The sequence below is a fragment of the Rhinolophus hipposideros genome, assembly GCF_964194185.1.
Source record: "Rhinolophus hipposideros genome assembly, chromosome: 20".
NCBI classification, from domain to species: Eukaryota; Metazoa; Chordata; class Mammalia; order Chiroptera; family Rhinolophidae; genus Rhinolophus; species Rhinolophus hipposideros.
In genome coordinates this window covers 16,729,449-16,756,078 of record NC_138066.1, presented here as the reverse complement: position 1 = coordinate 16,756,078, position 26,630 = coordinate 16,729,449, and the positions used below count along the sequence as shown (strand labels likewise).

The following is a 26,630-nucleotide window of genomic DNA, read 5'->3' as shown; positions in this document are numbered from 1 at the left end:
TTTCAACTGTCTTCTTCCTGTTTGTGCAATTTTTCTTATATATTTTTTAAAAGTTTCTCTGATATCCTCCATTGAGTATTTATATACTGTTATTCTCTGAAGGAGTCTAGTCTCTAAAGCCTTGCCTGATATGTTGCTCTCCAATAGTCTCATACAATTGTTTTACATACATTGCCTGCTTTGTAGTTGTTTTGTCTTCAGGGATAATCTAACACAAGCATTGTGGCAAGAATTAGTATTGAAATTTCCCTTGGTTAATATTATTTGCACTCTCATGGACTTTTCATATGTACTTCTGTAAAATATGGGATTTTGGAGCATTTGGTCTTTCATTGTTAATATTGAAAAGTACAGAAGTTTAGTAGGCTTTCTCTCTTCTTTAGACCTTCCCATATGATCTGTCCAGTGGTGAAAGTAATATTATTGTCCTTTTCCTCTTATTAAAGGGACTGAATTAAATCACATATTGGCAGAATATCAGTGATTTAAAGTTTTTAAATAAAACTATAAAATTGTATTATCCAACAGCCAGAACTGGTCAGGAGTCTTTGGTGAAGTGTACGACTGAAGTGGGTACGTTTCAGTTAAGGTTGTAATGGAAACTGAGGATGTGATCGGAGAAAAGGTAAAAAGGAAAGACAAGGGAGCCCTCTACACCATACTAAGAAATGTGGGCCCTATACTGAAGTCTTGAGAGAGCCACTGAAGTGCAACAGAAATCCATTTATAATATGGAAAGTTTATTTTTGTAGCAGTGTGGAGAAAAGATTGCATATACCAAAAATCAAAGAAGGGAGGCTGAGTATGAAGCTTTTGTAATTATTCAGGAAAGAAATGCTGAGAGCTTAAACTAAATATTGTCAGTGAGGATGCAGAATACACATTTCAGAATTAAAATTTAAATTGATAAACTCAAGAGAACTTGTTTTTTAACAGGTAAGAAGGTGTGCATTGTACTTCCTCACCTGTGGAAAAGAATTTGGGGGAGAAAGGGGTGATTCTCTAATACTTAGACATCCCCATGCAATACTTTCTGGGGTTGTCCTACCCAGGCTGGATTATTTCAGAGAACTGTGATTGATTAGGAGAGAAAGTCTCATAATCTCAGAAGGATCTAAGGGAGCAACAAAAGCAAATTAGTATAAGCTAGTTATCAGGAACTGTCGCTGGAGAGACCTGGTGATTAAACACAATGTGCAATCCTGGATTGGAAAAAAATTCCTATAAAGAACATTACTGAGATAGTTGGTAAAATTTGAATATGGACTATATATGCACTGGATAACAGTATTATGTCAATGCTAAATTTCCTAAATTTGACAATTGTACTGAGGTTCATTCAAGAGAATATTCTTATTCTCTGGAACTATATGAAGTAATACTTTGGAACCAAGGCTGAGAAGCGTACTCTCAAATCCTCTTCAGTAATAAAATAATGATAATGTAATGGTAACAACATGTATATTTAGATAGACAGTTTAAAAGCAAATGTAGCAAAACGTTAATGAAGACGATTTCTCTATAGTAGGGGCCAGGAAACTACAGCCCGGGCTTATTAATCCAGTCTGTGAATTATTTTTGCTCAGTTTCCAAACTAAGAATGGTTTTTACGTTGAAAAAATAATGTGCAATAGAAAAAGAAGGATATGTATTTGGCCCACAAAGCCTAAAATATTTAATATACCGCTCTTTATAGAAAAAGTCTGTGACTTTTGACAACGCATAAAAGTTCACTGTGCTATGCCAACTTCGCTGTACGTTTGACAGATTTGTATAATAAAACGAGGGTGGAAACAAAAAGCTGACTTAGGAAGTCAAGAAACTTAGGTTCGGGTTAGGACAATCCTGGGAGCCATTGCATGAAAGCTTAGGAGGAGTCAGGCAACAGCTCTGAGCTGTGTTTTCTGTTAATTGTCTTGATGTCTAGGAAACATGCACCTTGTAGATGAGTCAAGTTTGAACGTAGCCCAGAATTGAATATTTTTGCTGTAATTCCATTTCTAGGTCACTAACCTTCATATTTTATGGTTTCAGACAAATCCATGTGGAGTGTATGTGTCTACATGTTGCATATGTGAGTGTGTACACATGAATGAGTGCTTTTCTTTTTACGTCCTCTCACCAGGACAGGGCTAAAGGTACAGTGTCTGTCTATAGAGTATACAGAGGAAGGACACTTGTCAAATTTTTTTAGATAATTGAAAATAGTTCATATAATGTATTTCTGAGTTTTCATTAATAGGCAACGAGGATCACACTACATTTAAAAATACTCTAATTGAGCCAGTTCTGGTGGCTGTCTCATCAGCCAAGCTAATCAAGGACTAGTATCAAAACTATTTGAAACCAAACCAGAGTTAGATGTCCAAAAGAACCACTATCTCTAGATTGCTAGGAAAATAAAAATTCTCTTTTAGTTTCCAGTATTTACATAGAACCAATATGACGTCAATATGTGGGCCACAGAACTCTGGCCTGGGAACCAGGTAGTGCCAACAAATGTGGCAGAACACGTATGATCCCAGTGAAGTCATTTATTTGTTACAAAAGATTTTTTTCTTCATTTTTAAAAATTAGATGAATACTAATTTGTATTCTTTTAGGGACTTGGCAAGTTTTATATATTCAATGGTTATAGCAAATATTTTAGTGTTGTAAGAAAAAAATAATAAATACACAAAAGAAATGTAGAAAGACCATTTACATATAATTAATTGATATGGTAACTTCAGATCATTTGTATTACTGTGTTTCCCTGAAAATAAAACCTAGCCGGACCATCAGCTCTAATGTGTCTTTTGGAGCAAAAATTAATATAAGACCCGGTCTTATCTTACTATAATATAAGACCGGATATAACATATAACACAACACAACACATAAGGCCGGGTCATATATTAATTTTTGTTCCAAAATACGCATTAGAGCTGATGATTGGCTAGGTCTTATTTTCGGGGAAACACAGTAGTTCATTAAAACAATTCCCAAATGGATCTTCATAGACAGTTTCCCGGTTTGAAAAAAAAGATTGATTGTATTTGTTTTCTTTTTCTACTTCTTTTTTGCCCTTGAAAGAATCAAGTTTGTCTTTGTGCCTACAGCCAATTTTATCTTTATTCTTATTCTCGGGCAGTGGGTACAATACATTGTACTCTTCTTTAATTACTCATAGCTCCTTTAATTCTGTTGTACGTTGTACACTTTTATGTATACACTTAAAAAATTTTTTTTCTCTCTCCTGTTATCTTATTCTATTAGAAGAATATCCTATTCTCTTTTCAGTTCATTTGTTAATACTAATCACTTCAAGGAAAAAGTAGAAATCATGGTTCTTCCCTATATCCTTTATATTACTCTTGTTTTATGTATTGCATCTACATAATTTAGTATCATCATTTTCACTTTAAACAGTCAGATGTATTTAAAAGACTCTTAAGAGCAAGAATAGTTTTTAAATTTATCCACATATTTACCATATTTACTGTGTTGTACACAACATGATTGTTTACTTTGGAAAATCCCAAACAATCTATAAAAGGACTTCCACAATAGGTGAGTTTAGCAAGGCTGCAGGATATAAGATCAATAAACAAAAATCCATTGTATTTCTATTACGTCAGCAGTGAACAACTAGAATTTCTTATATTCTAAAAGTAATTCGTATAGTACCCCCAAAATGAAATACTGGAGTATAAATCCAACAAAAAAGGTGCAAGATTTGTATACTGCAAACACTAATTAAAAAAATTAAAACACTAATTTAAAAAAATCAAAGAAGACCTAAATAAGTGAAGAGATATATTGTGCTGCTGGATTGGAAGACTAAATACTGTCACGCTATCAGTTATCTCGAAATTGATGTACAGATTCAATGCAGTCCCGATCAAAATCCCAACAGGCTTTTAAAAATAGATATTGACAAGCATATTTTAAAATTTTATGGAAAGGCAAAAGAGCTAAAATAGACAAACAGTTTTGAAAAAGAGAACAAGTTAAAGAACTATCTGATTTCGAAAACTTACTATAAACCTATAGTAATTAAGATATTATGATATTGTTGAAAGGATAGATATATAAATAAAACAAAATAAGAGTCCAGACATAGACCCACACAAATATAGTCAATTGATTTTTGACAGAGGTGCAGACAATTCAGTGAAGAAATTCAACAAATACTGCCAGAGAAACTACACATCCACATGCATAAAAGTAAACTTTGACTCACACCTTACATAAAAACTAATGCAAAGTGCACCATAGTCTAAATGTAAAGCATAATCCTATAAAGCTTCTAAGATAAAAATATAGGAGAAAACTTTATTACCCTGAATTATGCAGAGTTCATAGATAGGATACCAAAAGCATTATCCACAAAAAACAAAGCTTATAAATTAAACTTTATCAAAATTAAAACTTTTGCTCTCTGAAAGATACAGTTAAGAGAATGAAAAGGAAAGCCACAGACTGGCAGAAAATGTTTGCAAGTCACATATTCAACAACAAATTTGTATCTAGACCATAAAGAATTCTCAAAACTCAAAAATAAGAATTGAGCAAAAGGTCTAACTAAACACATCTCACACACACACACACACACAAAATACAGTTGGTCAATAAAAATATGAAAAGATATTCAACATTAGTAGTCCTCTAGGGAATTACAAATTAAGACCACAATGAGATACCACTACACCCCTATTAGAATGGCTGAAAAATAAAGACGAGAAGAAAGAAATATAGGCAGTATTAAGTGCTAGTGAGTGTGTGGAGCAATTGCAAATCTCATGCAAAATGGTCTTGTCACTATGGAAAACAGTTTGGCAGTTTTTTAATTAAAGTTAAACATACCATTATATGACTCAGCATTCCCACTCCTAGATATTAATCCAAGAGAAATGAAAACTCAAGTTCACACAAAAACCTATTTGTAAATATTGATGGTAATTTTATTCATAAGTGCCAAAAATTTTGATTTACTTTAATGTGTACATCACAAAGAGTGAATTTTACCTAAATTCATTTAAATGTTCATTAAAAAAAAAGTTATGATATAGAGGAAACCCAAATGGAATACAGACTAACAAATGAAGCTAACTGTATTATAAATAACAAACACAGAGAAGTGGGTGGGAAAGAAAAGAACTAATCTTAAGTTATTTTGGAAACAATATTTTGGCTCAATACTCTTCAAGCTAAAGACAAAAGGAACTCTAGTTACTTTGTTTCTCACAGGGATATGGTTTAGCAGTTCTGAAACTGCTGTATATATGTAGATTTAAGTAAAGAAGTAAATGTATTGTAGATTATGAGAACCAGTTTTCTTCCAGTCCAAGAAAGAAGCAAATTCCTTATTTGTACGTAAGGAAAGGGAGGCTAGAAATAACCCTGTGGCGATGGACTGGAATTGGAAGTTTCAGCAGGAACATGACTCTCTGGCGTGCTCGCTCTCTCTCTCTCTCTCTCTCTCTCTCACACACACACACACACACAGAAATACACATATATAACAAGAATAAAAATTCCTTATATTAAATATAGAAGTACTAAGGGAAATAATTGTTGCAGCTGAGATCCACTGATAGAAATATGGAATCAGGGACGGTAAGAAAAAACCCTTATGGAATTAGATAGGAATTAGAGGTATTAATATGAACTAATTATTTAGCTCTAATTAATACAAACTAATTAATTACCTTCTGCAAGACTGTAGTTCAGGGGTGTCCAAACTGCGGCCCCCAGGCAAACTGCGGCCCACAATCCATTTTTAATTGGCCCGCAGCAAATTCCAAAAATATATTTAGTTTACTTAAATAAACCAAGTGAGGCAATGCGTACTTCACCTCCAGTGAGTGGCCCGGATGTTTGTATATTTTACCGCATATGGCCCTTGGTGAAAAACATTGAAAAAAGTTTGGACACCCCTGCTCTAGTTGCAATACGCATGCTGACACTCTAGTAGCAATAAGCATACTTAGTACTCAGATCTTGAATTCTTCACTAAAAAGAACAAGAACTCCTTGGAGGAATGGCTCATTCTATTGTGGGGGCAGGGAACATAAAAAGATAAGCCTTAGAACATCTTGTGACAGAAAGTTAAAAAATCCTTTTTTAAAAAAAAGATGGGGTCTGTCAATGGACACTGGAGCCAGCTTGAAGAGGCTCCCACTGGCTAAATGTGGAATAATTTGAGCCTCAATATAATGATAGTAATGAATTATAAGCCATCAAATAAAATAGGAATCCATAATTTCCATATGGATGAGGGAGGGATGGATGAAAAGGGAGGCCTCTTCTTTAGAATGCTGACTGATAAATGGTAGTTTTGGAAAATATCAGCATTTTGTAATCATAAAAATTGTTTGGGGCTAGAATCTTAAATAGTTGCTAAATCCAGGGGGAAAGTTTGATGAGCAGGATGTTTACATAATTTAAAAGTATCTCTCCACAGATTGCTTCTTAGATACAACGTAGGAGACAGTAACTATACACATATATATTGGAAAAAAACAGCACCTTAGAGTGGGTGATGAAAATTAATAATACCAATACAGAACCGACAGACATTGTATACCTCCAGATATGGTACCCTGAAAAGGACACAATATCACTCTCATAGTATTTTGTCCAGGGATGTATATACAACCAGAATCTAATCTTGAAGGAATGTCAGACAAGTACAAATTTAGTAGCATTCTATAAAATTCCATGGTATATTCTTTAAAACTGCCAGTATAATGAAAGACAAAGAAAGGTTAAAGAATTGTTCTAGATTAGAGGAGACTAATGAGACATGATAAGTAAGCACAATAAGTGATCCTGAAGGGAGGAATAAACATATTTGTTGACATTAAATATTTTTATTTTTTTCATTTTTTAGACATAAGCAAAATTCATATCTCCTTTTAATTTGATCGCTTAATTTTAATTTAATATATTACTACTAATAAGTTTGGACTTTAATAAATTAGTCACTTTTAAATTTAACTTACTATTTAAAAACAGTTTTAGATTTGTAGAAAATTTTATAATAATAAAAAGTTTTCCCCTCATAACCTTCACCCAGCTCCCGTAATGGTAACATGTTACATAACCATGATACATTTATTAAGACTAAGAAATCAACACTGATTCAATACTACTAACTAAACTTTATTCAGACTTTCCCAGTTTTTTCACTCTTTTTCTGTTCTCAAATCTAATCCAGGATACATTTAGTATACCCACTTTTTAAATTATTATTTGTTTATTTATTTATTTATCACTTTAGTATACCCACTTTTAAATCAAGCTTTATCTTAGACTAATTAAAAGTGTAGCTGTTTAATGCAAAACAATGAAATTGGACCCTTAGCTCATACCATATAGAAAAATTAACTTAAAATGAATCAAAGACCTAAATGTAACCGTTAAAACCATAAAACTCTTAGAAGAAAGCATAGTGCTAAATCTGAATGCCTTGGTTTTGGCAAAGGATTCTTAGATGTGATACCAAAAGCATGTGCAGCAACAAGAAATAGATAAATTAGACAATCAAAATTAGAAATTTCTATGTTTCAAAACAGTGAAAAGACAACCTATAGAACAGGAAAAAATACTTATATCTGGTATCTGGTAGGGAACTTGTGTCTTGAATATATAAAGAAGTCTTACAACTCAATAATAAAAAAAAGACAACACAATTTAAAAATTGGGAAAGGATCTAAATTGACATTTCTCCAGAGAAGATGTACAAATGACCAAGAAGCACATGAAAAGATACTCCACTTCATTAGTCATGAATCTTGAAAACACTGTGCTAAGTGAAAGAAGCCAATCACAAAAGACCACATATTGTATGCTTCCATTTATGTGAAATGTCCAGAATGGGCAAATCTCTCAAGAGATACCAAGTAGATTAGTTGTTGCTTAGGGCTGAAGGGGTGGGGAAAAGGGATAGGAGGGTGATAGCTGAAGGATATGGTTGTTTGTTTTTATTTTTTTAACAGATAAAAAATTTCATTGTGGTAAAATACATATAATATGAAATTTACCATTTAATCATTTTTAAATGAGGAATTTGGAGTTTCTTTTTGAAGTGATGTAAGTTCTAAAATTGACTGTAGTCATGGTTGCATATATCTGTGAATATACTAAAAGCCATTGAATTGTACACATTGAAATGGGTGAATTTTATGGTATGTAAATCATATTTCAATAAAGCTGTTATAAAAGAATATAGCTGTTTAAAACCTATTGATTAAAATCAAGGGGCTCACAGACAGATAACCAGAGAACATTTTGGAAAAATAAATTCATATTCAAGCAAGACTTACATGGATAGATCCACTTCACCCTTTACAATAAGTGGTGTAAATTTCCATTAACCAATCCACTAGTAATTGAAATTGAAATGTTATTAGCTGTTCCCAGAACCCACTTAATAGTCTTTTTTTCTTAAGCAACTCTAGTGAGGTATTAATTTATACATATAATATATGCTGTCTTTATTTTTTTTAACAAGTTTTTTGAAGCATAAATTGCATACATGAAGTTTCCCCAAATTCAAGGGTACACATTTCATTGATTTTTAGTAAATACAAGTTTTGCAGTCATCACCATAATCTAATTTTAGAACATTTTATCTTTGGGAATTCATTCAAGTCTGAACTGAACATGAGTTCTTTCTACAGACGATTTGAGATGGTTCTGACCCTTTTACTGAACTCATTTTAAATATTTTCAGCTATTCTCTTGTGTCTTTTTAATATAAATTATCCTTTTTTTAAACACATAATGAGACTTTGGCTCGTTTCCCAAATTGTTAACTATTATGTTTCTGTTATATTTTTAATACTTTTTTCAGAATTTCCACAAGTCGTAAATAATTACTTGTGATAGTATTTTAGCAGTCTTATCTTAATCCCGGTTAGTTGTTGTTTACAATAGGCATGATTTATCATGTTGAGGAATTACATTTCTTATTGGGGTTTTTAAGAGTATGGCCTTTCCTATAATTGAATACATTTAGAGTAGGGATCTTCCTGTATTTTCACCTTATATTGTATTATATTATGTTATATTGTTATATATATTAATTATATTATTTTGTATCATATCCCCCCCCTTTGACTTTTTTAAAAATGTGAATTATTAAATGTCTTCCTAGTATCAAAATTTTTTGCAGTTCTGTGATTATAATATGTTTTATCCAAATGAGTTTCTTTTAATGCCCTGTAATATTTGGTTTTTAAATTTTATTTAGAATTCTCTTGTGTATATTTAAAAATGAAATTGGTACCTAACTTTCTGTTTTGTGCTATTTGTGAAATTTTAGTTATTGGTTATACTGGCTTTATAAATTTAATGGCATAGTTTTCTTGTTTCTCTTATGTCCTGGAAAATTCCCCTGGTGAAACTATTTTCCACTCAAGATTATTTTAAAGATAATTTATTGGTATTCTTTTCAGTCTGCTACCATTGCTTGTTTTACTCACATTTTCTTCTTTAGATCAGTTTTGATAATTTATTCTTTCCTAGAAAATTGTTCATTGCATTGAGATTTCAAAATTTATTACCATAGACTTGTATATACTAGTCTTATTTTGTCTCTGTTTATAGTACTATTCAAATTTCTGTATTTTCCTCTTAACAAGATTACTCAAAAATAAGCCTACTTTTTTTTCTTTCCAAAGTACCAGCTCTTGGATAATTTGATAATATAGTTACTATTGTTTTAATGTTCTTTAAAAACAGTGTTGATGTCCTTTTTGACATGGTAGCTTACAAATGCTTTTATTCTCAGAGAAATGACTGCCGAGATTTACAATGGTTTTGTTTTTTTTAGGCACGAGACGTGCGTACCAATGAAGTGGTGGCTATCAAGAAAATGTCTTACAGTGGAAAGCAGTCTACTGAGGTAGGTGTGAAAAAAAATTACATGTACATTCTTAAAAGTATGTTAGAGAAAGACATACTATTTTTAAGTGGGAATAGGTGGGAATTGTTCAAAAAAGTATAACATACATAAAGAAAAGTGTACAAATATTAAGTGTATATCTCAGTAAAATTTCTTTCACATACTGAATATCTAGAGCCATAAACAGAGCATTACTGGCATCCCAAAAACCTCCCAACTTGTGCCCCCTGCTTTTAATTTTTTAAATGGTGTTTTAATATATTACTTTATTATAGATTATCAGTTTCTAAAATAGTAAACTAAGATGTATTTGACAGTAAATATATTGGATATAATTTTTTAATGGTTTAAGATTGTTTAAGCACTGTTTTAAACAAAATTTAAACAAGAGGCAATATATATCTATCTAGTCTGAAAAACAGGCAGTGTATAATAATCTGAAAAAACAAAATATAAAATTATTGATACTATGTTGAGTATACATAGTTTGCTAATATTCATTCTGATTAGTTCTTTGGAAATTATATTTATTCCATTTAATTGCATGAATTTATTTTATAAAATGTAGTCTACTTTCTAAATCTAGGATCTGTCCATCTTTAATTTATTAAAAAAATTAATTTTTTAAAATTATGATGGACAACTAATTTTTTATTTTAATTTTTTAAATTGGGGAACAGTGTGTTTTTCCAAGGCCCATCAGCTCTAAGTCAAGTTGCTATCCTTCAGTCTAGTTGTGGAGGCGCAGCTCAGCTCCAAGTCCAGTTGCCGTTTTCAATCTTTAGTTGCAGGGGACGCAGCCCACCATTCTATGCGGGAATTGAACCAGCAACCTTGTTGTTGAGAGCTTGCGCTCCAACCAACTGAGCCATCCAGCATTCCCCAAAATTTTAATTATTTTTAACTGTGGTAAAATACATAATATAAAATTTACCATCTAAACCATTTTTAAGTGTACAGTTCAGTGGCATTAAAGACATTCACATTGCTGTACAGCCATCACCACCATTTATCTCCAGAAATCTTTTCATCTTGCAAAATTGAAACTCTGTACCCATTAAACAGTAACTCCCCATTCCCTCCTCCTCCCAGTCCCTGGAAATTGCCATTCTACTTTCTGTCTCATAATTTTACTATCGGTTAACTCACGTAAGTGAAATAATGTAGTATTTGTCCTTTTGTGATTGGCTTATTTCATTTGACATAATGTTCTCAAAGCTCATTCATGTTTTAGTACATGTCAGAATTTCCTTTTTAATAATAATATTCGTGTGTGTGTATAAAACATCACATTTTGTTTATCCATTCACTCATCTGTCAATGGACACTTAAGTTACTTCAGCTGTTGGTTATTGTGAATAATGCAGCTATGAACATGGATATACAAATATTTCTTTGAATCCCTGCTTTCAGTACTTTGGGTTTTATGCCTAGAGGTTGAATTACTAAATCAGTCTTTAATTTCAAGTTTACTCTTATTTTATTCACAATTATATAGCACAAGTTTAGAACTGGTTTTCACAGGCAGACTTGTGCTATGTTGGAGTCTAGTTAGTTACACGTAAAACAAAAAGTTTCAATTAGGGCATCATCTTTTCACATCTAATATTAGTGTTCTTCATGAAAATTTTTTTACATTGAAGAATACAGGTTTTTGTTTTGTTCTGTTTTGAGTTTGCCTCCCAGAGCATTCAAATTTGAAACTTAAAGCTCATGAAACATTGTCTGAATTTAGCATCTTATATCTTACACATTTTATATAAAACCCTGTGAACCTATTTTGCTGTATTTTGTTGAAGGCTTGTGAAATAACATAGGAGATATATGATCTTAAATTCTAGTACAAAATGTTTCTTAAAGTTTTCTATTATGCTAGTTTTCCTGCCTTTACCAACTCAGTGGTAAAGTTAGAAAAAACTAAAACAAGAACAATACCTACTAAGCTTATAGACCCAAGTTCCTGTATTTTTAGAGTTCCCTGGTTGCTTAAGAGTAGTAACTATGTTTAGGATATGGCCTAAGTATATTGTTTATGGCCAACGCTATATCTGTGTCGCCTGGTAGGTGTCAGTGAGCAATGCTCTTAGTAAAATATATAGGAAAATGTTTTCATACTACTTGTTTTTTTCTATGAACTTTCCTACTGTGTTTCCCCGAAAATAAGACCTAGCCAGACCATCAGCTCTAGGGCATCTTTTGGAGTAAAAATTAACATAAGATCCGGTCTTATGTAAAGCCTGGTTTTATATGAAAATAAGACCGGCTCTTATATTAATTTTTGCTCCAAAAGACGACTTAGAGCTGATGGTCTGGCTAGGTCTTATTTTCGGGGAAACAAGGTATGTAATAACTAACTGTTCATTACCATTTTAGAAAGTGTGCATTTATGAATTTATGTCTCAAAAGTAATTATTTCATTTGAGTTTAAGAAACAAGCAAAACCTTAACATGTGGTAGAAGATAGAGGCCAAAAACACAGTATGTGAACTTTGTGGTATGTAAGTTATATGTCACTAAAGCTGCAAATACGAAAGGAAGTTGAATTTTGAAGATGACTAAATATGGTATATAGTTTTCACCAGCATGTGTAGTGTGTGGTTGTAAAATTTTAATAACTCATGATAACTTTTATGAAATTAAAATTTGCCCTACCTTGAATGAAATAATTTTATAAATTATGTAATTGAGTTGTAAACTATATGAATGTAATTTCTTTTAAATTTATTATTTTGACATTTAATCTAAATGCTACAAATAAAGTTGTACGTTCTCATTAAACCTTAATCTAGTAATTACTTTTTTTTATATATAAATTTCTAAGGAAAAGCAGTTGTGCATAATTCTTTCCTTTATTCCCTCTCCCCCGCCCCACAGAAATGGCAGGATATTATTAAGGAAGTCAAGTTTCTACAAAGAATAAAACATCCCAATAGTATAGAATACAAAGGCTGCTATTTACGTGAGCACACAGCATGGGTAGGTATTTGCTCTCCCCTTGCTGTAATTTTAGTTGGGTTTGGCATAGAATTAATTATTTTAAGAATGTCTCAAAATGGTCGTGTGAAGCTTGCAAAAACACCTCGAAATGTTATTTCATTTTAAGAAAGGAAGAGCAGCTTTTCCTAGAACTCCTAGGCAATAAGAGATAATACAGTTTTTGCAAGTTTACTAGAGATTTAGCTGAGCTTTATGTATGTGCATGGTAAAATGTTCTCTGATATTTTTAGTTATTTGTCAAACGACTAAATGGTTTAGCAAACATTGTGAAAACAATTCTATTATTCGAGGAAGAGGGTTATTTTATATTTTTACATAAATGTATTGTAATCTATCTAACCACAAAGTTCTTGGTGGAGTCTTGGTGAAATTTGAACTGATTATGATTCCTTGGCTGAATAATACTAAAGGTAGAAAATTGATACACTTTATTACAAGAAGTGGAGATTAATTTTGCCCTGTTGTTACCACTGAGGTGACAAGGTAGTGATCCTACACTGAATACTATAGGCATAGTAACTGTATCCTTTAAGAGAAAGACTAAATTTTCTTTAAACAGGAATGAGCCCTTATTTTGAATAATTAATAAGCCACAGCTAATTATCATTTTAGTGTACCAAACTTAGATTTGGATTTGTAATGATTTGTGCATTTCTGTCCTGTTTGATTATGGTGGTGGTGGTGGATGTGGTGATACTTCTAAACTTGAGGCTGTGGTTAAAGAAAAAGCAGTGACCATGGGCTGGTTACTTCTCTGCTCTCAAATTTCTCCTCTATAAAACAAAGAGACAATAAGGTCTACCTACCTCATAAGGCAGTTGTAAGGATTAAATTAATATATATAAAATTCCTGGCACATAGGAGGTGCTCCATGTTTGCTTGACATGAAACATTTAAACTGTAACCTAAGCTTTGTACATATAGTTCCAGAGGACAGTTTACTGCTTACTGACAATTGTATTGCTACTGTAGGTTAATAGTAACAATATGTATATTCCTTTATAATTTTAGTAATTATATATGAAATATACATTTTGTACAAGTGATTACATGTTGATATTATAAAAGATTAGTATATCATTGTCTTAACTTTATATATGTATTTAACAAATTGCTAAGTAATAAATATTTATTTTTTTAAGGTAAATGATAACTAGAGTGTGTTTTACTTCAAACTGTCTTCTTAATCTCCTTGGTGAATTTATTTTATCTCAAATAGAATCTTTTCAATAATGTATTTTAATGCCTTTATATTTTTCTTCCCATATAGCTTGTAATGGAATATTGTTTAGGATCTGCTTCAGATTTACTGGAAGGTAGGTTTCCTTTAGTTATTAAGAAAAAAAAATCAGCAAAATAAAATGAGAATTCAGTAAGAGCTTTGTTAAATAATGTAAAAACTTTCCAAAAAAGTAAAAACCTTAGTCTTTTCTAGATTCTCAGCATGGTATGCACTGTCCTCACTAAATGTTATGTAGTAGCATAAAATAGGTGAATTTTCTCTCATTGTGACTTAACAAGCATTTTTCTGCATTCTTTGTCATTCAGCTTGATCTGTTCCTTCTGTTCAGAATGAAGATATTATTCTCACATGTTACTTTTATTTTTATAATCACCAAATAATTGTTATATGTTGTTAGCTTAGAAGAAAATCAGCTGTGAACTATACAGCTAGGCACAACTGTATACTAGTTATAACGTTCAATACCCTTGTTTTAGCTTGGTAAGCAAATCCCTTCTTGCTAAATGTGTTTAAAATTGCCCCATATATTAGATATGTATATTTATTTTTAAAAACAAAAATGTTCTATGTAATAATTATTTTCAAATAAATTCTTATTTTAAGTTCACAAAAAGCCATTACAAGAAGTGGAAATAGCAGCAATTACACATGGTGCTCTCCAGGGATTAGCCTACTTACATTCTCATACCATGATCCATAGGTAAGCACTCGAAATTTATCATATATTAACAATCAAATAGCTTGTTGCATTTTTCAACACTGGAACTCATTAACCCTTAAATTTTCGTTGGTTATAGCCAAATAAAAGCATTTCAGTATCTTATAAACTCCTATTTTTTAGATTGTCCATGCTTTAAAAAGAACATACTAATAATATATTTGGTCTCTTTGTTCTGGATAATTTTTATCTTTGTCTACACATGCTGCTGGGCTTTCTGAAGTATACTTATGCTGAAGTATGTGCATTTTATAGATTTGGGGTAGAAATTTATAGAATTATTTAATTTGCAAAATGGAAAGGACATTAGGGATTATGTTGTCTTTTTTAAAAATTTTACAGATGAAGAAACTGATGCCCCAACTTGTGATCAATTTCCTAACGTTCACAAAGCCAGATAGATTAGACTAAAACTAAACCAAACCTTTTGTCTTCCTGCTAACTCATATGCCACATTAGTTCCATTGATTCCATGACATGGGCATATAAAAGCTACTTAAGACTCTTTATACTTTTGAGTATTAATCCTTGATAATCCTTGACAATGAATAGAAACTTTACAATTATATCATTTTATGATAATTTTTAGCATTGGTACTGGTTTTGCCTGTTTTAGAAGAAAATTAACATTTTTCGATTATATATGTGAACCAGGCAATACATATTGAAATTGTATAGTAGAGTTAGTATGAGTTAATAGGGTATCTTTTTTTAGGTAGGATAGTAAAGAGAAAAGTTCCAAGAGAAACCCACTTGCTAGTAATAAGTAAGTGAATAGAAGAGATGGAATTAGAACCTAAGGTCTTCTTAACTTGAAAGTGCATCTCCGATTTTAGAAAACAAATGGAAGGAAAATAGATTTAGAATTATCTGTTTTAATACTACAGTGAGAATCGACAAGTGCTTAGAAATAGTCTTTTTTTGGAAAGGTTAAGTATATTATGGTACCCTTTGGACATACAATCCTATTATATAAATATCTGTAATTTTCTTAGTTTGTGTGGATAGTATGTTTGCTGATTTAGAAAAGTAAGATTGAAAGTAAATTTGGAATTATTTATATTACATTATGTGCGCCAATTTTCATTTCATGTTAAGTTATAAGAATTAAGCTAAGTTTTGAAAATGATAAAAATAGTCCTATTTTAAAAATTGGGGGCATATTTGTGACAAGAGGGTATTATGCTAAGTGAAATAAGTCATGCAAAGGAAGACAAATACCATATGGTTTCACTTATATGTGGAATCTAAACAAAACAAAAATACTGATAGAAACAGAGACCAAAGGGATGATTACCAGAAGGGAGGGGGTGGGGATGGGTTAAAACGGAAAGGGGAATATAATCAATAATATTGTGATAAGGTTGCACAGTGACAGATGTTTACTAGAATTAGTGAGGTGATCACTATAAGATATAAAAATGTTGAATCACTATACTGTATACCTGAAACTTATATAACTAATGTAAGATTATATACCAACTATACTTAAACTTCAAAAAAAAACTTAATGAAAAAAATTGGGGACCTGAATTTCTTTTTTTACATTAAGTGGAGTACTCAGAAATCTTACAATTATGAAGTGGTCAGTTAATTAAATTCTATTTTTAAAAACATTATTTGTACCAATAAACAGGAACTTAAATATAGACTATATGTTCCAATTACCTATTTTCTATCTTTTGTTTTTACTGCTGTTTTTATTTTCTTTTTTAGAAAATTGTTCCTGTATATTTATATGAATTCTGTATTTTTTGTTTTCTAATTTGGATCTTAACGCTTACTATCCCAATTAAGAGATTATCCTAGAACTTAATTATTTTGATTTTTCCTTCTCTACTTTACAAACTTTTGTTTGATTTGTTTTAAAAATCATATTCAACACAGTCTAATGAAGGAAAAAGAAATAATTTTCTGTGTTCCTTAAACCCAGAGATATCAAAGCAGGAAATATTCTTCTGACAGAACCAGGTCAAGTGAAACTTGCTGACTTTGGATCTGCTTCCATGGCATCTCCTGCCAATTCTTTTGTGGGAACACCATATTGGTAAGAATAGTCCTATCTGGTACTGATCCTCATAATTGAAATAGGCAATGTGTGGTTGTACTTTTTTCAGATGTCTTATCTTTTTCCTGAAAATATAATGATGCTATTTTGGACATTTTAACTTTAAGCATTATAGTTAATTTCAAATATAGGTTTGGAGTGCTGCCTTTGCATCTCCTTTTTCATTTGTCCCCTGTATTTTCTTTCCTATTATTATCTGTATCATATATTGGGTACGGGACTGAAAAAAATTCAATAAACATTGAAGTGGGGAGAAGACAGAAATACTAAGTGGAAATCTGTGTTTTCTCTAGGTTTATATTTACTGTGTATCAGTGATTTCCAGACTAAGAATACCTCAAGACTGGTAGCTAATTTGGAGTTTTTGTTTTGTTTTTAATACATGGAGAATTTCAAGTTTATATAAACGTTCACAAGAGTATAATGAAGGCTCACATACCATTCTCTCATTCCCACCCTGTGTACTCACTCCTCTCCCCTTTTTCTCCACCCCCTAAGTTATTTTTAAGCAAATTCTAGACATCTAATTTTAACCATAAGTAATTCAATATTAATGTATGCAAAATTGAAGGGAATAATTTTCCAGATCTTCAACTTCTATCCATATGTGTCCTCTTTCTCTGTGTATGCTGAGAGTGGTATCTTAGGTCCAGTACTCTTTTTTTTTTTTCCCCACGTACCTTTCAAATCTCCCTTCTCCTGCTTTATAAAAGAAAGGCTTGTTAGTCATCTTGATATTACATTGATGCATTGCTCTGGGATGTAAAAGCCTCAAAGCTACACCAGAGGGGCAATTACAAAATATATAGCATCTATGAGAAATATTGCGAGTCGGGACACGAACTCTTGGTAAGGCCTTGGGCCTTTCCAGTCATCTCCCTTCCCTTCCTTTTACTCCTTGCTTTTTCTTTCTCCCTAATTATCTTCCCTCCCTTCTTTTTTTCTAGTGTAGAATTCATAACTGAAATGGTTGTCATGGGTACACATTAACATGTTATTTGTATTGAAAAATGAAGTCAGACTTTTTCTGGCAGAAATGATTCTGATTTGACTGATTGATATGACCATGAAGACTAGCTTTGCTAATTGTTACATGGCAGTGTATTTGATAAATTGAGCTAATTTTGCAGCTTCTAGTTTTAAATATCTTTAAAGCACATATACAATATACTATATGTGTGTTTATGTATGTGTGTATGCAGTGCAACTATCCTTGCAACTATTAAATTTATAAAACTTAGATATCAACTCAAAAATGTGCATGGGGATACATATCTTTCAATAAATTCATTGCAGGTAAATGAATTAAAAAAATTTTGAAGACCACTGCTCTAGAACACCAAACATTTTTTTATGTGGACCCTAGTTTAAATAGAGTCCTCTTCCCATGTATAAAAAAAGGATTCTGTGAGCAAATAATATTTTTTAGTGGCTCCCTCTTTAGAAATTAATGATTCATATTAGATATTAAAAAGGAAGTTTTACAATAAAAAACAAAACTACTAGTTTAATTTTAACTTAGTAATTTCAAAAACTTACTTCAACATCTTAAAGAACACATTGGAAACACCTTGTTATTGACAATTGAAAGTTTATATTTGTTAATTTGTATATGGTATATCTGGAACACAGGAAGTAGACATATTTATGTCTTTACATGCACACATGTATGGGTACACATACATACACACAGGGGTACCTGTTGACAACCTTATTGAAGCAGTCAGCAAATGTATTAAGTGTCTACTGTGCTTAACATCAAATGCAAATAAAGCGTAAGGTTAAAGTACCATCAAGTACCATCTTCTAGTTGAAGACATGAATTATCGTTTCATTTTATAACCAAGACACCTGTAAGTTTGATAATTGTCTGATTGTTTTAGTTGTGAGCTGCCTTAGCCACTTTTATCACAGAACATTATTCTGATTTGAAAGAAAAACTGACAAACTATTATTATTCAGTATTGGTTATTGTGGCAGGTATTTTGTGAAATAAATGGAGTGAACTGGTCACTTCACGGAAAATAACTGCTGGTATTTAGTGCCAATGATACAATTCGATCTTTCTAGCAAAAATGAGACTTTTGTAATGGGATCCTGAGACCAATATGTTTGAGAACCACTGGCCTCCAGGATATACAATATTAGATCTGCAAACTTGAACAGATGCAGAATACAACCCTGCTCTGGGGCATCCTTCCTTTAGGATGCTGGTATATGATCATGACAGATGGTGAGAATGAGTCTCACACTCTCTGTGCAATGGTAGATATTTACCTTGCAAGCTATATTGCATTCATTTCCCATTATAAAAATTCTTATGTCCAGATATATATTGTTTGCAATTGACACAGGTGTTTTCCATGTAGATAGATGGTCATTATATTTTTAATGAATAGTATATATTTTTTTTACTGGAATTTAAATGACATTTTGTTTTAGGATGGCCCCAGAAGTAATTTTAGCCATGGATGAAGGACAGTATGATGGCAAAGTAGATGTATGGTCTCTTGGAATAACATGTATTGAATTAGGTAAGTATTCTTTTTTATTACCATGTAGTAAGTTTTGATCAATATTTTACGTCAATTTCTGTATCAAACTATAGGTTTTCATTTTTTATGTCAGTTACTATGAGGAGCAATAAATTTATTAAATTTTTCACTTTGGTGGTCTGGTCATTTATATATATATATGGTAGGTATATTTGTTCTGTTAAATTAGGTCTAAAATAATTTTCCACTGTAGTATTAAGTTTGACGTATCTATGTCTAACATTAATGAGCACTTGTTAAACACCTAGAATATGCCTATAATTACTAGATTTACCATTTTTGAAAGTCTGTAAAGCATTCATGAACTACTTACCCCTACCTAGTACATTTATGACCTTGAATTAGGTATGAGAATTAGATGTCAGGCTGCATACCATATTGTAGCAGTTTGATTTTATGGACACATTTTATATTGTTGTCCATAAATGGAACTATTCTTGAGGCAGTAGACCATCATAACTTGACTAACATTCCAGCTGTAAGTGAGCCAGGTGGGTAATTGAACTGTCACTGTAATTAAAAATGATGACTATCTTCTTGCTCTTGATTCCCTCAAGCTTCCCGCCATTAGTTCAATATCCCTTCCTTTTTTTCCATCTTACAAGACTATTCCATTAACTTTATTTAAAAGTGGGAAATATTGGGAATACTTATTTGAACCATTTTAGTAGTGACCAAGGATTGAAAATAATGTATTAAAAGTAAAATTCATGTGTAATTTTGATAAATCATTATCAACCAGGATTTTGTCAATAGTTTTCTAAAACAAGTAGGGAAATTGAGGTAAAATAAAAGTAAAGTTTGCTTATCATTATACATGATACATGAATATTATAATATCCATTATAACCAGACTGTTTCTATCTTACGTCTAGTATTTTTCCAAAATAATCTTTAAATATTTTTGCTTTTGTAAGAATTCCTATATCATTAACCATTTCCTTCAGGCTTTGTATCATATTTATTTTAAAGTTTGACAACATCGATAAGCAGAGGTTTGGAGATTATCATAATTTCATTCTCTTCTGATCTATTGGTCTCAATTTGAGGTTTATAAAATGTTTCTTCCATTTCAAAGTATGTTTAAGTGTCTAAACTCTATTCTTTTACCCTTGATTCTTCTTACTGATAGATCATAGTTAATTTCTTAAGAAACCTGGGTATAAATGTAGAGAAGCTAGTTAACGTACTTTGCCGATGGGGTATTTTTACATACTGTGCCCCTTGGTGATAGTGAAATTGCATTAATGGTCCTGTTAGATATCACTGGTATATTTTAGTATTTACTTGATTAGAAAGTATTAATTGGCTAATTGTACTGCTCAGAAAAAAATGTCTGAACTATGCAGTTTTTGTGAAATGGCTCATTTTTCTAGGCTTTCTATATTTTTATTATAGTTCATAAAATGGAATTCCTTCACAGTGAGTTTTTAGACTTGTAACAAAGCAACCTCACAAGATGTGACTGCTTTTACATAATTTTAAATGAGTAACACAGTAGAGTTTTGGCATACATTTGTCATTTTCAACATTTCAAATCTTTCATAATCACTTTTTAAGATTTTACTGACACATGTTTTGAATTATGAAGTGCTAAGTCAGGAACTATGTTTTAAGACTGATTCTGGTTTCAGGGGAAAAGTCTTGAGTAGCACAGGCCAATAAAACTTTCTGCAGTGACAGAAATGTTCTACATAGCATGGCTTTTGAGGGCTTGAAATGTTAGTGCAACTGAGAAACTAAACTTTAAATTTTATTTCATTTAAATAAGTTTGCATTTAAATAGTCATATGTGGCTAGTGGATACCCTGTTAGACAACACAGGTCTAGAGACAAGATTTTCAATGCAAATTAGATTTGCAGTCTTGGGAAATATATGTTACATGTTTTTTTAAATAGGGATAATGAATTAAAGCAAATTATTTCCTTATAGGTAAGAAAACAAGCAAATCAACTGTACTATCCTTGGTTTTGATAAATGTAGATCTAAATAAATATGGTGCACTCATAACTTTTGTTATCATAAAGATTGAAATAATTTGTTTATGTATTAACAACCAAGAAATCTTAAAAGTACAGGATTTTTCATAGATGAGTTTGTATGTTTGTTTGCAATAAATCTGATGAAAAAGATCCCTAATTTGTTGTTCTTCAGGCTATGTGCATAATTATACAATTGCCTTTATAAAAATAAAATTTACTATTTTTTTCTGATTATAAAAGTGTATGTTAAGGGTATTAAATTTCAGAAATATATGAAGGAGTAAAAAGAAAATAAAAACTATAACAACAGTAATTTGTTAATGGATACAGATAAAAAGATACAAATTATGACAACAAAAATAAGGGGTGTGTGGGGAATAAATAACATGTAGAGCTTTAAAATTCATTCAACTTTAGTTATCAACTTAGACTATTATAAGTTGTTTTACGTAAGCCCCATGATAACCACAAAGCAAAAACCTATAGTTGATACACAAAAGAGAAAGGACTGTAAGCATACTACTACAGAAAATCAAATCATAAAGGAAGACAGCTAGAGAAGGGAACAAAGGAATTAGAAAACAATGAACAAATTAGCAGTAAATACATATCTATCAATAAATTAATTGTAAATGGACTAAATTCTTCATTCAAAAGACATAGAGTATCTAAATGGATAAAAAAAAATAATAAGTCTCCCCTATATGAGGCCTACAAGAGACCCACTCCAGATAAAATGACACACAAAGACTGAAAGTGAAGGGATGGAAAAAAATACTCCATGCAAATGTAAACCGAAAGAAGCTAGGGTAGCTAAATTTATATCAGACAAAGACTTTAAAACAAAGACTGTAATAAGAGACAAAGAAGGGCATTACATAATGATAAAAGCAGTCAATCTAACAAGAAGATGTAACATTTGTAAATATTTATATACCCAACATAGGAGCACCTAAATATATAAAACAATATTAACAGACCTCAAGGGAGAAATAGCAATACAATGATAATAGTAAGGAACTTTAATACCCTACTTTCATCAATCAGTAGATCATCCAGACAAAATCAGTGGAGACATTGCCCTTAAATGACACTTAGCCCTGATTGACTTAACAGACATATGCAGAATATACCAAACAAAAGCAACAAAATACACCTTCTCAAGCACACGTGGAACGTTATCCAGGATAGATCATAAGTTAGGCCACAAAAACACGTCTTAGCAAATCTAAGAAGATTGGAAATATCCAACATCTTTTCCAACAACAATGGTACGAAACTCGAAATCAATTACAAGAAGAAAACTGGAACTTCACAAATACATGGAGATTAAACAACACGCTACTGGAAAGGAAGGAGCCAGGAGGCATGGGGGTGGACGCCGTGGTGCGGGGCAGTGGAATTGGAGGGGGTCCCAGATTCAGGAGTCTCAGTGGGGGAGAGGGTCTGTTCAGGTTTCTGAGGCTGGGTGTGAGCCGATCTGAGGCCCTGGCGCGGAGGGGAGCTAGGTACGTACCTCCCGGGTTGGCGCCCGGAAGCCTCCCTCCTTTCTTACCTTGGTCTCGCTGGTTCTCCTCGCACATGGCCGCCGTCACTTACAGGATGCAGAACTCCAAAGGACATACAGACCCCTTAGATGGTCGGCGCCTCTACGACATAGGCACACAAACTGCCTTAGCCTCTCCCGCGGCTCCAGGGTACCTAGTCTTCCCCATCCTCGATGCGGGGGTCACTCAGCCCAGGGTTGACGCAACAAGTTTCCGCCCGCACGGCTGCTCCTGGAGAGGCCGCCGCGCTCGCCGACTGGGGGAGATTGACCAGGAACGGACACTTCCTGTGGGGGAGGGGTTGGACAGCCACAGCCTAGCCCGAACTAGAGGGGCCAGGCGGCAAGATCTGGGGTCGGGAGTGGTGTCTGGGGACAGCAGGGCGAATAGTGAAGCCCCTCATCTCCAAGGCCACGAGGACAGGGGGTCTGTGAGGGCCCCAGGGCAAGTGGCGACCTTGTGGGAGGAGGCAGGGGAGGGGAGGGGCCCACCCGACGGAGAGGCGCCGGGTCAAGACTTCCGGTCATGGGACAGATCACGGGACAGGGTAGCCAGGTTCCCTGCGCGCGCTGAGAGGGAGGCAAGGCCCGAGTCTTAGGGCACTCAGGTCAGGTCACAGAATCTACCATTGCCACCGCACTGGGAGCCAGTGAGGTTGGAAAGGGAGGCGTAGCCCTGGGACCTCGAGCCCCTGGATGTGCAAAGTCCTGACTGAATGAGGAACCCCAAGGGGTCCCTCAAACGTGAGGGAGGGAGCTGGCCTCCCAGGAGTGTTCCTGGGAGCAAGAGAGTGGTCTGTGGTCTATGGGAAGGGAAGAGAACTGGGGCAAGCTAAAACAACAGCATGCCACTGAACAACCAGCCAGTGGGTCAAAGAAGAAATCAAAAGAGAGAAGTCTCAAGACAAATGAAAATAGAAATACAACATCCAGAATGTGTGGGATGCAGCAAAAGCAGTTCTAAGAGGGAAGTTCATAGTGATAAATGCCTACGTGAAGAAATTAGAAAGATCCCAAATAACCTAATTCTACGCCTTTAGGAACTAGAAACAAACTAAGCCCAAAGTTAATAGGATGGAAATAAAGATCAGAGTGGAAATAAATGAAATGCAGAGTAAGTCAATAGAAAAGATCAGTGGAACTAAGCTAGTGATTTTGAAAAAATAAAAAAAATAGACAAAGCTAGACTCACCAAGAAATAAAAAAGGACTCAAATACAATCAGAAGTGAAAGGAAACATTACCACTGATACCACAGAAATATATGGGATCATTACAGACTACAGTTAACCCTTGAACAACGTGAGGGTTAGAGGTGCCAACCCCCACATAGTCAAAAATCCAGGTATAGCTTTTAAAATTTCACAAAAATTTATAATAGTCTACTTCTGACTGGAAGCCTTACCAATAACAAATAGTCAACACATATTTTATATGTGACATATACTGTATTCTTATGATAAAGTAAGCTAGAGAAAAAATGTTAAAATCATAAGGAAAATAAATTTACAGTACAGTCCTGTATTTATCAATACCTTAAGTTTGTGTCATCTGTTTAGAAGGTGAATCCTCTGTCGGTACCTGCATCAGTATTGTCTAATATGATACAAAACATTGTAGATGTTATACATGTTACTAATATTAGACATCAAAAATGTATAACATGAAAAATGGATATTTATTTACAAGTATAACGATTCATGCATCAATAACAAAGACTAAGCAGTATAATTGCTTTATGGTAGCCTATTGTAATTGATACGGTTACTTCACAGTAGTAAGAAAATCTCCAGAAAAAAACATCCAATATATTTATTGAAAAAAGTTCTTGTATAAGTGGACCCACACAGTTCAAACTCCTGTTGTTCAAGGGTCAATTATAGTATGAACAATTATACCCCAACAAATTGGATTGTCTAGAAGAAATGGATACATTTCTAGAAACATCCAACCTACCAACACTGAATCATAAAAAAATTGAAGATCGAAACAGGATGATTACTAATAAAGAGATTGAATCAGCAATCAAAAACTTCCCAACAAACAAAAGTCCATGACCAGATAATTTCACTGGTGAACTCTACCAAACATTTAAAGACTTAATACCAATTCTTGTCAAACTCTTCAAAAAGTAGAAGAGGGAATACTTCCAAATTCATTTTATAAAGCAGGCATTACCCTGATACCAAAACCATACAAGAACACTCCAAGAAAAGAAAATTACAGGCCAATACCCTTGATGAACATAGATGCAAAAATCCTCAACAAAATATTAGCAAACTGAATTCAGCAATACATTAAAAAGATCGTGCAACTTGATCAAGTGAGATTTTTTCAGGGATGCAAGGATAGTTCGACATCTGCAAATCAGTCAGTGTCACAATGAAAGGTAAAAATCTTGTAATCATCTCAATAGATGCAGAACAATCATCTGACAAAATTCAACATCCATTTATAGCACTCTCAACAAACTGGGTGTAAAGGGAATGTACCTAAACACAGTAAAAGCCATTATATGACAAGCCCACAGCTAACATCTTACTCAATGGTGACAAGCTAAAAGGTTTTCCTCTAAGATCAGGAACAAGAAAAGGATGCTCACTCTTGCCGCTTTTATTCAACAGAATATTGGAAATCCTACCCAGAGAAGTTAGGCAAAATAAAGAAATAAAAGGCATCCAAAATCAGAAAGGAAGAAATAAAATTGTTTGCAGATAATATTATATATAGAAAATTCTAAATATTCCACCAACAAATTGTTAGAACTAATAAATGTATTCAGTAAAGTTAGAGGATACAAAATCAATATATAAAACAATTGTATTTCTATAATAACAAACTATCAGAAAGATAAATTAAGAAGAAAATCCCATTTCTAATCACTTCAAAAAGAAATACCTACGAATAAATTTAATCAAGGAGGTGAAAGACCTGTACACAGAAAACTATTTAAGACATTGATGAAAGAAATTGACGAAGACACAAATAAATGAAAAGGTATTCTGTGCTCAATACAGGAATTAATATTGTTAGAATGTCCATATTTCCCAAAGCAATCTACAAATTCAGTGCCATCCCTATCAAAATTCCAGTGACATTTCTCACAGAAATAGAATAAACAATCCTAAAATTTGTATGGAACGACAAAACATCCCGAATAAACAGAGCAATCCTGAGAAGGAAGAACAAAGCTAGAGGCATCATGCTTCCTGATTTAAAACTATATTTGTGGGTGGTGAACACGCAATGGGATTTATAGACGATGTAATACAGAAGTGTACACCTGAAATCTATGTAAATTTACTAACAATTGTCACCCCAATAAAATTAATTAAAAAAAAAAACTATATTTGAAAAGTATAGTAATGAAAATAGTATGGTATTGGCATAAAAAAACAGACACATAGATCAACTGAATGAAATATAGAGCCCAGAAATAACGAATATGTGGTCAATTAATTTATGACAAAGGAGCTAAGAATATACAATGGGAATAGGACAGTCTCTTTAATAAATGGTGGTGGGAAAACTGGACAGCCACTTGCAAAATAATGAAACTGGACCAGTGTCTTAACCATACACAAAAATCAACTCAGAATTTAATTTTATATAAGCAATACACATTT

At 32.8% G+C, this 26,630-nt stretch overlaps 1 protein-coding gene across 1 annotated transcript in view; it reads left to right on the top strand.

Moving 5' to 3' along the window:
* Nucleotides 1-26,630, top strand: part of TAOK1 (TAO kinase 1) — a 136,194-nt gene that overhangs the window by 63,064 nt on the left and 46,500 nt on the right. The window contains 6 exon segments of the mRNA XM_081027076.1: nucleotides 9,824-9,895; nucleotides 12,770-12,871; nucleotides 14,163-14,208; nucleotides 14,739-14,835; nucleotides 16,787-16,900; nucleotides 19,364-19,455. Of these exon segments, the coding sequence (XP_080883202.1) occupies nucleotides 9,824-9,895; nucleotides 12,770-12,871; nucleotides 14,163-14,208; nucleotides 14,739-14,835; nucleotides 16,787-16,900; nucleotides 19,364-19,455 (523 nt within the window).